This window comes from Scylla paramamosain, chromosome 8 (assembly GCF_035594125.1).
Source record: "Scylla paramamosain isolate STU-SP2022 chromosome 8, ASM3559412v1, whole genome shotgun sequence".
NCBI lineage: Eukaryota > Metazoa > Arthropoda > Malacostraca > Decapoda > Portunidae > Scylla > Scylla paramamosain.
In genome coordinates, this window is record NC_087158.1 from 11278198 (window position 1) to 11295890 (window position 17693).

Here is a 17693-nt window from a genome sequence, read left to right on the forward strand (position 1 = left end):
TAAAGGAAGTGTTGTCTTTAGAGGGCAGGCTGTGACTGTACCCTTGTGTTGAGAGACACAAAGGGAAACATTCAGTGAGGTCACAGCTGGGCTACTGATAAGTTCACAGCACCCCTTGATCCAGTGCTTCAGACCACACTGGGAGTAATTATCGTTTCAGCTATTGTCTACTTCCAAAGGCACATGTGAGGCAGATCACTGCAGATTATTGTGAATGGAGAACACCTGCTTCATGCAGGGTAAGATAATTGTAAATTAATATATTATTCAAAGTTGTAGGGTAAGATTTGTTGTGTTTCCTTGGAATGGGAAGCAGCATGATTAGTGGGCAGGCTGTGACATCATCAAGGTGGTTGGGGCTTCTTTTATCCCAGGCCCAGCAACATGATTGTAACAGCGTAATGATCTTCATCAAGCATCTCTTTCATTACCAGGCCATCCATCATATCCTTCCTCAATCTTTCATCCATTGCTGCATGATCATTCAGACTCTTCCTTGTTTCTCTCTCTCTCTCTCTCTCTCTCTCTCTCTCTCTCTCTCTCTCTCTCTCTCTCTCTCTCTCTCTCTCTCTCTCTCTCTCTCTCTCTCTCTCTCTCTCTCTCTCTCTCTCTCTCTCTCTCTCTCTCTCTCTCTCTCTCTCTCTCTCTCTCTCTCTCTCATTTCCATTCATGTAATTATTTACATATACCAGGACCTCTCAACTGTTCCTATTGCATGCCTGCTACATTTATCCTTCACATTGATGTTTATTCAAGTAATTTTCAAACAAAACCAACCAATCTTTCTTCCACCCCCAGCGTGAAGTGGGGCTCCCTCTCCATCCACAGCTATGTTCACTGTGCTCTTTCTGGACAGATGGACCACCAAGTTTTCTTCTAAAAAGTTAGCTCCATTTTATAATTCAAGTCATAGTAAAACAGTTAAGATTTAGGAAAAAGATATCAGAAAATTGAAAAAATTATGGCAAAAACCACACTGCAGCAGATTACTTGTTCCATTCCACAGGATGTAATAATAAGATGAACCATGAGAATTTGATGGGTGGGCTGATGTACCCATCCTTAAAGGAAATATGTAGGCCTTTTGCTAGCTTTTTTCCCAATAATAATATATGCCAGTCTGCACTGTGTAAAATGCACCATGAATAAACATTGATTACAAATATAGTACTGAAATACAAAAAAATCATCTACTGTTAAAACTGAGTTTTGTATCTAATATTCTAATGCAGTACACAATGACAGTTGCTTAATATGTGCTGTATGGAGAATTCTGTGGAACAGACAAGATCTTATATTGTTTTGACCTTGAGTTTTTCAGTGTTGTTTGTAACAACTCCATGACACTACATCTGTATGTACATGGTGTTGTGGATTATACATGTACTGTGTTCTGCTACTTGAATTGCATAAATTTGTTTTTAATGAATCTGTGTACAGAGTTATATAACCCATTATATTGTTTTTCAGATATGTGATTTATGTGATGAAGCAAGTCAGTCTCCTGTTAAGTCATGGAATAAAGCCCATCATGGTATTTGATGGCTGTCACCTTCCTTCCAAGGCAGTCACAGAGACCAAACGAAGAACGTAAGTCCTAGTGTAAGCCATTTTGGTGTTTTCTAGTTTGTGTTTATGTTTGGCAGTTAGAAGTTTCAGCTTTATGTGTATAATAGCATCCCAAATTGTGCAAGAATTTTTGGGCATGTGAGCATGTGCTGTCCAGCATTGAGTTATTCCACACATGCTGTGTATGTAACCTTTGGAAAAAAAAATATATATTGGTCAAGCTTGACTTTGAGGTTAGATTTTTTAAGCAAAGAAATATCCACATAAGATAAAAACTTTGGTATACTCATTCATATATTTTTAAAATTTTTTTTCAAATTTATTTATTTATTTATTTATTTTTTATGTAGGAGGGACACCAGCCAAGGGCAACAAAAATATAATAAAAAATGCCCACTGATGTGCTAGTCACAGAAACAAAGTCAAAAGTGGTCGTCAGAAATCAAAAGATAATGGCCATATCATAAATCATCCTTATCACCATCTCCTTCCCCATCCCTTTCATAGGGATCCCCATCCATTAGCTACCATAAATCCACTCGCATCCCTTCCCTTCTTTTTTTGGGGGGATACCTTAGAGCTAGGTTGTTACCCCTGCAAACATACATATGAAAAAACTTCATAATTAAAGCATTTTACATACATAAATGTTACAAGGTATATTGTGTAATGTATAATGTATACACATAGTGATTGATGGAACAATAAATACCTTAATATAATCACGTACACAATATAGTTAATTTGATTGACATTATCAGTGCCATATTTGAACATTGTTTACTACCAGCACTGCACCGTTCTCAGCTGCAGCCACACCAGCACCTCTCTATATTATATCACCAAATATTAGGGATCCACAACATTGAAGCATTCTATCCCTATTGGTAGTGATCCAAAGGAGTAGCTAGTGGATCTCATAACACATGAAGATGTCCTCTACAACAGAAATACAGATGGTCCTATTGAAAAAGCAAGCTTGGGAGTGGATAGCCTCAAAACTGAATGCTGAAGGCATTCATTTTAAAAATGCCAAAAACTACTACAAATAAAAGAGACTGGTATAAGAGTAAAAATTTACCCAAATCACTCAGAATGAGAAGCTCTATCTGACAAAAAGAAGCAATATTGAGACTGGAGCACAAGTAAAAGAATACTAAAAATGCTACTGTTATTCAAATATTATGCAGTTAATCAAACTTAACTTGATATGTATTATGAATTGGTGTCATGGATTGTGCACTCTCAAACACTGTGTGAATTTCTTCCACAATGCACAACATACCTGGGAACATGGTGGAACTTCTTTTATGTAAGAGGATTCTGGCCAGAGTCAGAAAAAAAAAAAATGGAGTGCCAGTCTCTGAATATCCAAAATCATACCCAAAAAAAATTTGTAAAGTTTCTTGAAACAAGGAATTATGGAATACAGACTATTCTTATTATGTTCAAACCATTACAAAAAACTACAATAATGCTTATACACATTTCTGATGCTTACCTTTGTACAAATGCCAGTAGAAAGAAGCAAAGATGATCTTCAACCAACAGGCAGCTAATGTCATGGGCTTATAATCATAATGGAGACATCAAAGTATTTAACAACTATAAGAAAGCTCATTTGACCAACATTTGCTCATTCATATTTGATTTTTTTTTTTTTTTTTTTTATGTAGGAAGGATACTGGCCAAGGGCAACAAAAATCTAATAAAAAAATGCCCACTGAAATACCAGTCCCATAAAAGGGTCAAAGCAGTGGTCAAAAATTGGTGGATAAGTGTCTTGAAACCTCCCTCTTGAAGGAATTCAAGTCGTAGGAAAGTGGAAATACAGAAGCAGGCAGGGAGTTCCAGAGTTTACCAGAGAAAGGGATGAATGATTGAGAATACTGGTTAACTCTTGCGTTAGAGAGGTGGACAGAATAGGGGTGAGAGAAAGAAGAAAGTCTTGTGCAGCGAGGCCGCGGAAGGAGGGGAGGCATGCAGTTAGCAACATCAGAAGAGCAGTTGGCATGAAAATAGCGGTAGAAGACAGCTAGATATGCAACATTGCGGCGGTGAGAGAGGGGCTGAAGACAGTCAGTTAGAGGAGAGGAGTTGATGAGACGAAAAGCTTTTGATTCCACCCTGTCTAGAAGAGCAGTATGAGTGGAACCCCCCCAGTCATGTGAAGCATACTCCATACATGGACGGATAAGGCCCTTGTACAGAGTTAGCAGCTGGGGGGGTGAGAAAAACTGGCGGAGACGTCTCAGAACACCTAACTTCATAGAAGCTGTTTTAGCCAGAGATGAGATGTGAAGTTTCCAGTTCAGATTATAAGTAAAGGACAGACCAAGGATGTTCAGTGTAGAAGAGGGGGACAGTTGAGTGTCATTGAAGAAGAGGGGATAGTTGTCTGGAAGGTTGTGTCAAGTTGATAGATGGAAGAATTGAGTTTTTGAGGCATTGAACAATACCAAGTTTGTTCTGCCCCAATCAGAAATTTTAGAAAGATCAGAAGTCAGGCGTTCTGTGGCTTCCCTGCGTGATATGTTTACCTCCTGAAGGGTTGGTCATCTATGAAAAAGACGTGAAAAAGTGCAGGGTGGTATCATCAGCGTAGGAGTGGATAGGACAAGAAGTTTGGTTTAGAAGATCATTAATGAATAATAAGAAGAGAGTGGGTGACAGGACAGAACCCTGAGGAACACCACTGTTAATAGATTTAGAAGAAGAACAGTGACCGTCTACCACAGCAGCAATAGAACGGTCAGAAAGGAAACTTGAGATGAAGTTACAGAGAGAAGGATAGAAACCGTAGGAGGGTAGTTTGGAAATCAAAGCTTTGTGCCAGACTCTATCAAAGGCTTTTGAGATGTCCAAGGCAACAGCAAAAGTTTCACCAAAGTCTCTAAAAGAGGATGACCAAGACTCAGTAAGGAAAGCCAGAAGATCACCAGTAGAGCGGCCTTGACGGAACCCATACTGGCGATCAGATAGAAGGTTGTGAAGTGATAGATGTTTAAGAATCTTCCTGTTGAGAATAGATTCAAAAACTTTAGATAAGCAGGAAATTAAAGCAATAGGACGATAGTTTGAGGGATTAGAGCGGTCACCCTTTTTAGGAACAGGTTGAATGTAGGCAAACTTCCAGCAAGAAGGAAAGGTAGATGTTGACAGACAGAGCTGAAAGAGTTTGACTAGGCAAGGTGCAAGCACGGAGGCACAGTTTCGGAGAACAATAGGAGGGACCCCATCAGGTCCATAAGCCTTCCGAGGGTTTAGGCCAGCGAGGGCATGGAAAACATCATTGCGAAGAATTTTAATACGTGGCATGAAGTAGTCAGAGGGTGGAGGAGAGGGAGGAACAAGCCCAGAATCATCCAAGGTAGAGTTTTTAGCAAAGGTTTGAGCAAAGAGTTCAGCTTTAGAAATAGATGTGATAGCAGTGGTGCCATCTGGTTGAAGTAGAGGAGGGAAAGAAGAAGAAGCAAAGTTATTGGAGATATTTTTGTCTAGATGCCAGAAATCACGAGGGGAGTTAGATCTTGAAAGGTTTTGACATTTTCTGTTAATGAAGGAGTTTTTGGCTAGTTGGAGAACAGACTTGGCATGGTTCCGGGCAGAAATATAAAGTGCATGAGATTCTGGTGATGGAAGGCTTAAGTACCTTTTGTGGGCCACCTCTCTATCATGTATAGCACGAGAACAAGCTGTGTTAAACCAAGGTTTAGAAGGTTTAGGACGAGAAAAAGAGTGAGGAATGTACGCCTCCATGCCAGATGCTATCACCTCTGTTATGCGCTCAGCACACAAAGATGGGTCTCTGACACGGAAGCAGTAGTCATTCCAAGGAAAATCAGCAAAATACCTCCTCAGGTCCCCCCAACTAGCAGAGGCAAAACGCCAGAGGCACCTTCGCTTAGGGGGATCCTGAGGAGGGATCGGAGTGATAGGACAAGATAAAGATATGAGATTGTGATCGGAGGAGCCCAACGAAGAAGAAAGGGTGACAGCATAAGCAGAAGGATTAGAGGTCAGGAAAAGGTCAAGAATGTTGGGCGTATCTCCAAGACGGTCAGGAATATGAGTAGGGTGTTGCACCAATTGCTCTAGGTCATGGAGGATAGCAAAGTTGTAGGCTAGTTCACCAGGATGGTCAGTGAAGGGAGAGGAAAGCCAAAGCTGGTGGTGAACATTGAAGTCTCCAAGAATGGAGATCTCTGCAAAAGGGAAGAGGGTCAGAATGTGCTCCACTTTGGAAGTTAAGTAGTCAAAGAATTTCTTATAGTCAGAGGAGTTAGGAGAGAGGTATACAGCACAGATAAATTTAGTATGAGAATGACTCTGTAGTCGTAGCCAGATGGTGGAAAACTCGGAAGATTCAAGAGCGTGGGCACGAGAGCAGGTTAAGTCATTGCGCACATAAACGCAGCATCCAGCTTTGGATCGAAAATGAGGATAGAGAAAGTAGGAGGGAACAGAAAAGGGGCTACTGTCAGTTGCCTCAGACACCTGAGTTTCAGTGAGGAAAAGAAGATGAGGTTTAGAAGAGGAGAGGTGGTGTTCTACAGATTGAAAATTAGATCTTAGACCGCGAATGTTGCAGAAGTTAATGAAGAAAAAGTTGAGGGGGGTGTCAAGACACTTAGGGTCGTCGACGGAAAGGCAGTCCGACCTGGGGACATTTATGGTCCCCTCCCCAGATGGGGACTCCGAGGCTGGTGTAGGAGTCGCCATGATTTTAAAAATTTTGAGTGAAGGGTGTGTGTGTTATTAGGTGCTTGTAGTTTTGTGTGGAGGAAGAGAGTTGTCTTTAGAGGGCAGGCTGTGACTGCCCCCTTGTGTTGTGAGACACAAAGGGAAACGTTCAGTGAGGTCACAGCTGGGTTTAATGATAAGTTCACAGCACCCCTTGAACAGTGCTTTAGACCTCACTGGGAGTAATTATCGTTTCGGCAGGTGTCTACTGCCTGCCTCCTGTTTTTTGGTAAATCATGAAACAATTGCTACTTTAATATCTATGGTCTGACCATTTTGAATTGAGTGTTTGTGTGTTGTCCTTTCCAGGGATTTCCCGACCTGCAGCGCTGCCAAACCTTGTACTGGGCCAATTATCTGATTAGAGCCTATGTGTCATTGCTATCTTTGCTCCCCACACACCACTCTCTCTCTCTCTCCATTGTGAATTTCATTTAAATATGATAGGTTTCCTTTTAGATATGATATTTCCCTTAAACTATGATGTTATCTTCCAAAAAATACTTATTTAATGAGTAAATAAGCTCTTTTCTCGGCTGTGGAAGTGACGAGAATGAACGGGAGAGGCAGCTTCCATCCTGGCTGGCAGCATGAGAGGAAGTGACCATGGATTAACACGGTCAGTCTGACCATGTGACCTCACGTCTTGTTCACCCATGGAAAAAGTGACAACGCTTGGAGGAAATGCTGCCAAGTATTGTGGTGCTTGCAAAAAACAATGCAAGTATCATTAAAAAAAACATATATTACATTAACTTGCCTTTTTTAGAGTATCACAATGTATATATATACTACAACACCATTTAATTTTGAGGTAGGAAGCACCTGACATGAGGTGTGTCTTGGATGTAAGTGAGGCAGCACTGCAGGCTGGGGAACCCCTGGAAATGACAATGCCCAAATGTTCAATTCAAAATGGTCAGACCATAAGTAAATCACTGCATTAGTCCATGAAATATATGAAAGGGAAGACAGAGGCACATATCTGGACCTTTTCCCAAATGGCAACAATGTCCACCCCCCTCATATGGTGGCCCATCATATTTATAGTACCCCAAACAGACACAGGAGTAATACAACCAGTGGGGCAGATTTATAGTATGGCTGTAAGTGTCTTGAAACCTCCCTCTTCAAAGAGTTCAAGTCATAGGAAGGAGGAAATACAGAAACAGGGAGTTCCAGAGTTTACCAGAGAAAGGGACGAATGATTGAGAATACTGGTTAACTCTTGCATCAGAGAGGTGGACAGAATATGGGTGAGAGAAAGAAGAGGGTCATGTGCAGTGAGGCCATGGGAGAAAGGGAGGCATGCAGTTAGCAAGATCAGAAGAGCAGTTAGCATTGCCAATAGCTTCTCCATCCCTGTTACCCTAATTTTGTGGATATTTCCTGTACCATTGTCTGGTTATGCCAGATATCACCCTCATCTTGCCTTGACATGTAACAAAATTCTTGTTCTCACTTCTAACAGTCAAACTTTACAGTCTGCCAGTCCACCTTGAATCTTCATTATTGCCCCAAGTACACTCAGGGAAACTTTGTTTATATAAAGTCTTAATGATGCTTCACAATATTGTTTACTTATTTACTTATTCCTGGTTGTCCAAAATTATGTTTATCTTCCATTTATGTTAAGATCAGAGGGCAAAAGAGATTTAGGAGTAGAGTTAGTCCCAATCTCTGTCAAAGAAAATGTTCATAGAGGTGAAAAATAAACCTTGTATTAAGATTCATCTTTAGAGCATCTTAGTAAAAATGGTGAAGTAATTTTAAAGTTATGTTTGGCATCACCCAGATATCAAATTATGTTGTATAGTTCATGGTTCCCATGTTGCTAGAAGAATACAGATCTGTTAGATACAGGACAGAAGAGAATGATTAAAAGGATACAAAAGGATGAGAAATTGTCTGTACAAAAAGAGATTGAAGCTTTTGAATTTACATTTCTTAGACATGCATAGATTAAAAGGTCTTTAAGTGGTATAAGAGATGTATAATAGGAATGACATAAAATTCTCAAGGTCAGTAATAAAGATGGGATGAGAAACAATGGGTTCAAGCTTTATAAAGTCAGATTTTAAAGTTAAAGAAATTGGTACTCAAATAGAGTAAATAGTATAGACTCAGTGATCAAGTTGTTAGTGCTGAGTCATTAGAGAGCTTTAAAACATTGGATGAATTTATGGATTGGGATATTTTATACAGGGACTGCCAGATGTGGGACTGATGGCTTATTTCTACTTGTGATTTTCTTTTGTTCATATATTTCATCTACAGAATGAAATAAACATGTTACTTTGCTTGTAAATACACTATTACCTTCCCAACCAAAAGTTCACCAACTGCAAAATTCACTTTACTGTGGTTTGGTATATAATCGCATCCTAGTTCACCAAACAAAAGATCAGATTCATGCATCCATGGATTTTGGGAAGCTCTTGATAAGAAGATGTCCTGTTTTGGTCTGGACAGATGGTTACACTGGTTTGGGCAAAAATTAGAGTGGAGTATTTTTCAAATACAATAACAGCTGTACTTTTTTTTATTTGGCTGCTCTCTCTCTCTCTCTCTCTCTCTCTCTCTCTCTCTCTCTCTCTCTCTCTCTCTCTCTCTCTCTCTCTCTCTCTCTCTCTCTCTCTCTCTCTCTCTCTCTCTCTCTCTCTCTCTCTCTCTCTCTCTCTCTCTCTCTCTCTCTCTCTCTCTCTCTCTCTCTCTCTCTCTCTCACACACACACACACACACACACACACACACACACACACACACACACACACACACACACACACACACACACACACACACACACACACACACACACACACACACACACACACACACACACACACACACGAGACTTCAACACTAAAGAAATTAACTGGGAGATGGAAGTGAGAGAAAATGTCAGGTAATGGAGCAAAGAACTTATGCATACCATGATGGTGAATACAATGAGACAATAGGTGAACAAATCTACAAGATGCAGAGGAGAAGGAGAACCATCACAGTTGGACTTAGTGTTTATGAAAACCCAGAAGGTAGACCAAGTATACATTGTCTGAGTCCACTGGGAAGAAGTGATCATGTGACATTAGAAATAGTACTACTGGAGGAAATAGTGTTGCACAGGAATGAACAATTTAAAAATGGGAGACAGAACTCTAAGGCAAACTTTGGAGAGCTTAATAAATTTTGTGGAAAAATCAGCTGGAAAGAGCTGTTTGAAGATAAAGTAGTGCAAGAAAAATATGAGATTTTTGAGCAAGTATAGAGAGGGGCTGCAACAGTTTGTGCCAAGTTATAAAGTGAAAATTGGTAAGCATGAATGGTATAATGCCAGGTGTGTTGAAGCAAAAAGCAAAATGTACAGGGCATGGAGGGAAATGATGAGAAACATGAACATAAATACTAGGGAAGAATATAGAAAGGCAAGGAATGAATATGGTATAATAAGAAGAGAAGAAGAAAGAAATTTTGAAAATGACAGAAAATGCTGTCATGCTTCTATGTTGCACAATCTTGCTGCATCCTTAATCTCAAAGACTGGCTTTTGTGGGTTCAAGGGAACGTGTTTAAATTTTTACAGATTTTACTAAATTTGTATTATTTACACATACACTCAGACAATCATGTACGACTTCTGACAACAACATAAAACAACAAAAATTGTTTCATCTTTTCAAATGAATTCCATTACATATCTCAAACGCTTCATATTACACTTCTGATTCAAATCACTTTTCATATTCAATACTCAATCATAAATCACATCCTACACAAACCTTGCAACTAATATTCAGTGAGAAAACACATCCTACACCTACCCAATCCCTCTCTGTCAATATATAACACCAGCATTTTACTCTGACTGCATTACAACTGTCAGGCTCTACTTACTGGTACTGTGACAGGAAGCTTGCCCATCTTGACCCTCTCTGGTCTGATAGCTCTACCTAGCTTGTTTCTCTGTCTGCTTCTGTCTATTCCCATCTCCTACACCTCATAATATACATGTGATGTTAGAGCAACCTTTTGTCCCAACAAAGCTTCCATTGCTATAAGATCTATTTTTCCATACTTTGATCATACAGTTTATTTTCCTATAACTTTCATTAAGATTAATTTTTGAGTAACTATTTATTTTCTCATACTTTGATCATACAGTCCATTTTCCTACACTTTCCATAAGGTTAATTTTCAAGTAACTATATTTATCTTTCCATATTTCCATCATACAGTTTATTTTCCCTTAACTTTCAGTAAGGTTCATTCTCGAGTAACTCTGGTAATCGGATCTTCTTATCAGGAACAAGGAGGAGGCATTTCCTATGGTGTGCCAGCTGTTCATGTTGTCCACGTCATTTGCTCCTGGTGACCTCTGCTACCCTATACTAATTTAGTGATAGCCACCTGGGTATCTCTTCTAGTAATCTGCTGCTAATCTTCAGCTCTGTCAGTCTTATGATGACTCACCGCATCTTGTTCTCGGTGGTCACGTCTCATTTCTTATCTATCAGGTTGGTGATAGCTTCTTGGTTCCTGCTTTTGTGTTTATCATCTTCCCTTATTTATTTTTTCTATTTCTTACTACCTTCTTCATTTTTTCATTCTTGTTTCATTCTTGTTTCATTCTTCTTTCTTCTTATGTGTTTCATTTCTTCTTGGTTCTTGTGTTACAACATGCCCCCCTCCTTATTATCACGTGTCCTCATGCGTCTGGGTGTTCATTCCCTCATCTGTGGATGTGGTTCAGAATGTGGGTTTAGAAGGCCCATGCCATGATGCCGGAACTAGGGGAGCCATAGGTGTGGCCCTTACCCACACCCGTGAACACAAGGGTGACCCCAACAGTCAGCACTGTCCATAGCCCATCGTACCAGTCCAGGTCTCAGGAGGCTGATGCTTTTATCAGGAACTGCAAGTTATCTTTATATTGTGTAGAGACAAAGGTACCCTTCCATAGCTGCTGGAAAGGCATATATTAGCAGAATTCATAACTTCAGAGTTTAGAAAAACAAAATATAACATTCAATACCTTGATCAATAAGAGAAGAGATCAACAACAATCATATTTTTCACTACATTTATATCATAAGCCTGGAAAATCAGTTCTGAGTATCCTCAATATGACTAGAGGTTTGATGCGATTAGAAAACATGGAAGGGAGGTCATCCTGCGGACATCAGAAGGTGTTGCCAGGAATCTCTCTAAAAGTTCTGAGTAGCATCCCAAGTTTGTAATGCAGTCACTTATATCAGGTTTCGGTAAACTAATCTATTTTTACTCTCTTAGATGAATAAACATTTCATTCTGCCCTCAAATAATGTGTAGAGGGAACAATAATTATTTCAAAACATGTACTTTCATCATGGTTTTTAATCACATCATAAGATCAGTATGAACTGCTGCAATGGATTTAATAGCCAACTGGACAACATCAGCGTCTCCCATATAAGTAATAACTTATAAGGCTTTATGAAAATAAACCTCTCACCTAACTCCTCTGAATATAAGAAATTCTTTGACTACTTAACTTCCAAAGTGGAGCACATTCTGACTCTCTTCCTTTTTGCATAGATGTCCATTCTTGGAGACTTCATTGTTCACCACCAGCTTTGGCTGTCCTCTCCCTTCACTGACCATCCTGGTGAACTAGCCTTCAACTTTGCTATCCTCCACAATCTAGACCAATTGGTGCAACACCCTACTCATATTCCTGACTGTCTTGGAGATATGCCCAACATTCTTGACCTTTTCCTGACCTCTAATCCCTCTGCTTATGCTGTCACCCTCTCTTTTCTGTTGGGCTCCTCTGATCATAATCTTGTATCTGTATTTTGTCCCATCGCTCCAATTCCTCCTCAGGATCCCTCTAAGTGAAGGTGCCTCTGCCGTTTTGCCTCTGCTAGTTGGGGGGACCTGAGGAGATATTTTGCTGATTTTCCTTGGAATGACTACTGCTTCTGTGTCAGAGACCCATCTTTTTGTGTCGAGCGCTTAACAGAGGTGATAGTGTCAGGCATGGAGGCATACATTCCTCACTCTTTTTCTTGACCTAAACCTTCCAAACATTTGTTTAATACAGCTTGTTCTCGTGCTATACATGATAGGGAGGTGGCCCACAAAAGATACTTAAGCCTTCCATCACCAGAATCTCATGTACTTTATATTTCTGTGCAGAACCATGCCAAGTCTGTTCTCCAATTAGCCAAAAACTCCTTCGTTAACAGAAAGTGTCAAAATCTTTCAAGATCTAACTCCCCTCGTGACTTCTGGTATCTAGCCAAAAATATCTCCAATAACTTTGCTTCTTCTTTCCCTCCTTTATTTCAACCAGATGGCACCACTGCTATCACATCTATCTCTAAAGCTGAACATTTCACTCAAACCTTTGCTAAAATCTCTATCTTGGACGATTCAGGGCTTGTTCCACCCTATCCTCCTCCTTCTGACTACTTCATGCTACCTATTAAAATTCTTCGCAATAATGTTTTCCTTGCCCTCATTGGCCCAAACCCTCAGAAGGTTTATGGATCTGATGGGGATCCCTCCTATTGTTCTCCGAAACTGTGCCTCCATGCTTGCACCTTGCCTTGTCAAACTCTTTCAGCTCTGTCTGTCAACATCTACCTTTCCTTCTTGCTGGAAGTTTGCCTACATTCAGTCTGTTCCTAAAAAGGGTGACCATTCTAATCCCTCAAACTACCGCCCTATTGCTTTAATTTCCTGCCTATCTAAAAATTTTTAATCTATCCTCAACAGGAAGATTCTTAAACATCTATCACTTCACAATCTTCTATCTGATCGCCAATGTGGATTCCGTCAAGACCGCTCTACTGGTGATCTTCTGGCTTTCCTTACTGAGTCTTGGTTATCTTCTTTTAGAGATTTTGGTGAAACTTTTGCTGTTGCCTTGGATATATCAAAAGCTTTTGATAAAGTCTGGCACAAAGCTTTGATTTCCAAACTACCCTCCTGCAGATTCTATCCTTCTCTCTGTAACATCATCTCAAGTTTCCTTTCTGACCGTTCTGTTGCTGCTGTGGTAGACGGTCACTGTTTTTCTCCTAAATCTACTAACAGTGGTGTTCCTCAGGGTTCTGTCCTGTCACCCACTCTCTTCTTATTATTCATCAATGACCTAAACCAAACTTCTTGTCCTATCCACTCCTATGCTGATGATACCACCCTGCACTTTTCCACATCTTTTCATGACGTCCAACCCTTCAGGAAGTAAACATTTCATGCAGGGAAGACACAGAATGCCTGACTAGCCTATAGCCTAGACTATCTTTCTAAAATTTCTGATTGGGGCAGAGCAAACTTGGTATTGTTCAATGCCTCAAAAACTCAATTCCTCCAACTATCAACTCAACACACCCTTCCAGACAACTATCCCTTCTTCTTCAGTGACACTCAACTGTTCCCCTCTTCTACACTGAACATCGTCGGTCTGTCCTATACTTGTAATCTGAACTGGAAAGTTCACATCTAATCTGTAGCTAAAACAGCTTCTATGAAGTTAGCAGTTCTGAGACGTCTCCACCAGTTTTTCTCACCCCCTCTGCTGCTAACTCTGTACAGGGGCCTTATCCATCCATGTATGGAATATGCTTCACATGTCTGGGGAGGTTCCACTCATACTGCTCTTCTAGACAGGGTGGAATCAGAAGCTTTTCATCTCATCATCTCCTCTCCTCTAACTGACTGTCTTCTGCCTCTCTCTCATTGCCACAATGTTGCATATCTAGCTGTCTTCTTTTTTTTTTTTTATGTAGGAAGGACACTGGCCAAGGGCAACAAAAATCTAATAAAAAAAAAAGCCCACTAAAATGCCAGTACCATAAAAGGGTCAAAGCAGTGGTCAAAAATTGGTGGATAAGTGTCTTGAAACCTCCCTTTCATGCTAACTGCTCTCCTGATCTTGCTAACTGCATGGATCCCCTCCTCCTGTGGCCTCGCTGCACAAGTCTTTCTTCTTTCTCTCACCCCTATTCTGTCCACCTCTCTAATGCAAGAGTTAACCAGTATTCTCAATCATTCATCCCTTTCTCTAGTAAACTCTGGAACTCCCTGTCAGCTTCTGTATTTCCACCTTTCTATGACTTTAATTCCTTCAAGAGGGAGGTTTCAAGACACTTATCCTTTAATTTTTTGACTACTGCTTTGGACCTTTTTCTGGAACTGGCGTCTCAATGGGTTTTTTTTTTTTATGGGATTTTTGTTGCTCTTGGCCTGTGTCCCTCCTACATATATAAAAAAACTTCTTCCACATTATTATGTATTCATGTATTGCATTTATCTGCAACATCTTAGCTCCCCCTATGCCTAAAAATTGCAACCTAAATATCTTAACTTCTTTGACAACAGACAACTAAACTAATATATGTATTCTAACATTTTCAGCTTTCTGTGTCACATTATTTATGACATCCTTACTATGGTACTTCTCTAATATCTTTGCATTCCTTCATTAAATAATTACTACACTCTAACTTATTTACCTCCTTACAGGTCAAGATTTTACATTTTGCTTTCACATCAGTACTCAATATTTATATTTTTCTCACAAATTTTCCTGAAACACATTATTCAGCTTAATAATCACATAACTTTGTAAGCACATATTAAAGGATTATCAGCATTTATATATTTAATAAATTTTTCTTTGCGGCATGCAATCAACTTTTCTTTTGCATTTTTAATCAATTCTTCTTTGTGGCTTTGATGTTTTATTTTCTTCGTGGCCTTAATGTTTTCTTTTCTTTTTGGCTTTAATATTTTATTTTTTTGTGGCTTTCATTTTCTCTTTGTGGTTTCAATATTTTTCTTTTCTTTGTGGCTACAATATATTTTTTTTGTTCTTTGTGGTCAATATATATTTTTCTTTGTTCTTTGTGGTTACAATATATTTTTCTTTGTTCTTTGTGATTACAATATTTTTTTCTTTGTTCTATGTGGTTACAATATATTTTTCTTTGTTCTTTGTGGGCCTGCTTCTACATAATTACAAATTCTTGCATTCTTGCAGCTTTTCCACATCTGGGTACTTGTCAAAACAAAGCATCTGGAACGTCCCACATCCTTCTGAATCTGCTAATTCCCAGGCATGATTTGCAAAAATATCCTTCCCCCTTCTCTTTTCCTCCCTAAACAAAAATTGACATCTAGATAGAGTAACTTGCACACCACCATGCCCCTAGGCCAGCAAGTTCACTATGTACAAGCTGGACATGTACAAGGATCATTTATCATAATCTGACGCATCAGTTCCTGAGAACTATATAATGCACAATTATATTTCACAACATTCAACTTCATCTAACTCAACTTGTGCATACTCACCATTACGTTAATCAATTCAATAAGCCACATATGCATATTTTTTGTACTTTATATTTGATTATCATAATCATCCTCTTCAATATTTTATATTCTTTATCCTCACCTCTTAACTTTCTCAACTTCAGTTCTAAATATCGATTATATACTGATTATTCTTAATAGCAATTTCAATATATCTTCATCGATCTGTCTTACACATTTCTCTATGCATAATAATTTCATTTGTTTTAAAATATGATTCAGTCAACTGCATGTATACAATTTTTTTTTTTTTTTTTTTTTTTAATATACATCTCACATCTTCATCATATATTTTTTCTTCAACCAATCATTTATATATTTCTTTTTGTACTCTCACTACAATATATCCCAGTCTACTCATTTCACCATATCTTCATGCATTGATCGATATTTCACTACACACACAATTACCAATCTACTCCCTTTACTATTTCATGCATTGATCAATTTATATTTCAGCATAGTTAGTTACCAATATACTCATTTTACTCTTTCTTCACTATTTCAATATATTTGTAATTACCAACATTTTACTCTTTTTTTCACTATTTCAGTATACTTACAATTGCCAATATGCTCATTTCAGTATTTCTTCATGCATCACTATATTTCAACATACAATACTCAAAATTATCAGTATTTCATTATGCATCAATATATATTTCAGTATACTCACAATTATCAATATTCTCATTTCATCAGTTTTTCATGCACCAAACCATATTTCAGTATACTCATAGTTATCAGAACACACATTTCATTATTGCTTCATGCATCAATCTATATTCTCAATATACTAATTTTACTGTATCTTTATACATCAATCTATATTATTAATATACTCATTTCACCACTATATCTTTATACATCAATCTATATCCTCAATATACTCATTTTCACTATATCTTAATACATCAATCTATATTCTCAGTTTACTCATTTCATTATATACTCAATTCACTATATCTTCATACATCAATGTATATTTTCAATATACTCATTTCACTATATACTCATTTCACTATATCTTCATGCATCAATCTGTATTCGCATTATACTCATTTCACTAGATAATCATTTTAATATAATTTCATGCACCAATTTACATTCTCAATATACTCATTTTACATTATATATTCATTTCACCATATTTTTATGCATCAATGTATATTTTCATACACTCACAATTTCCAGTATATTCATCTCACTATTTCTTTATGCATCTATCCATATTTCTCAATAACCCTTTTTCATCTATACCATGCATTAATCTATATTTTCAGTAGCCTTTTTTCCATATATATCATGCATCAATCTATATTTTCAATAATCCTTTTCCATATATATATATCATGTATCAGTCTATATTTTGTCTGAATTTCATGACAAATCTTTCCATCATATTCCATTATTTATGCTCATCCACATATAATGACCTCACTACAATATCATGTATTTTTTGCCCAGGAATGTACTTCACCTTGATGTCAGCTTCAGCCATCAATGTCATTTTGATATACTACGTTTTCCATCCAAATGTAGACAGTACCCACTACAAGAGTCTTTATTTTTGTGAAAACAACTTGTGACCCAACACAGCATTCTATTTATTGAAATTGTTATTAATAGTAAGGAAGGAGAGAGCTTTCTCAGTGTTGCAGTAGTCTATTTCAGCATTATGTACTTGCATTATCAGTTATGTAAAACACTTCTGATTTCAATTTATTAAACAGCACAAATTTTATAGATCATCATTATATTACTACGTTATCTAGGACTCTGACCAATGTCTTAACTTATCAAGATACCTTTTCATAATCTTCATAATCCTCCCCAAGTCATTATCACCAAATTTACTGTGTATTAATTTGGAGTGTGAGCTATGTAAGTTGCAAAAATATGTTCCTATGCTCCACTCTTAACTACTTTAACATAAACAATTCTCAACATTTATTGGCATCTAATTTTCACACTGCAAACTCACTCTTACATTAACTTTTAAGACATCTTCAACCTTA

At 38.1% G+C, this 17693-nt stretch overlaps 1 protein-coding gene across 1 annotated transcript in view; it reads left to right on the forward strand.

Annotated features, from left to right (window-relative positions):
- LOC135102525 (exonuclease 1-like) overlaps positions 1–17693 on the forward strand; it is a 116221-nt gene that overhangs the window by 27563 nt on the left and 70965 nt on the right. The window contains exon 2 of the mRNA XM_064007805.1: positions 1471–1590. Within this exon, the coding sequence (XP_063863875.1) occupies positions 1471–1590 (120 nt within the window). The remainder of the gene's footprint in view (positions 1–1470; positions 1591–17693) is intronic.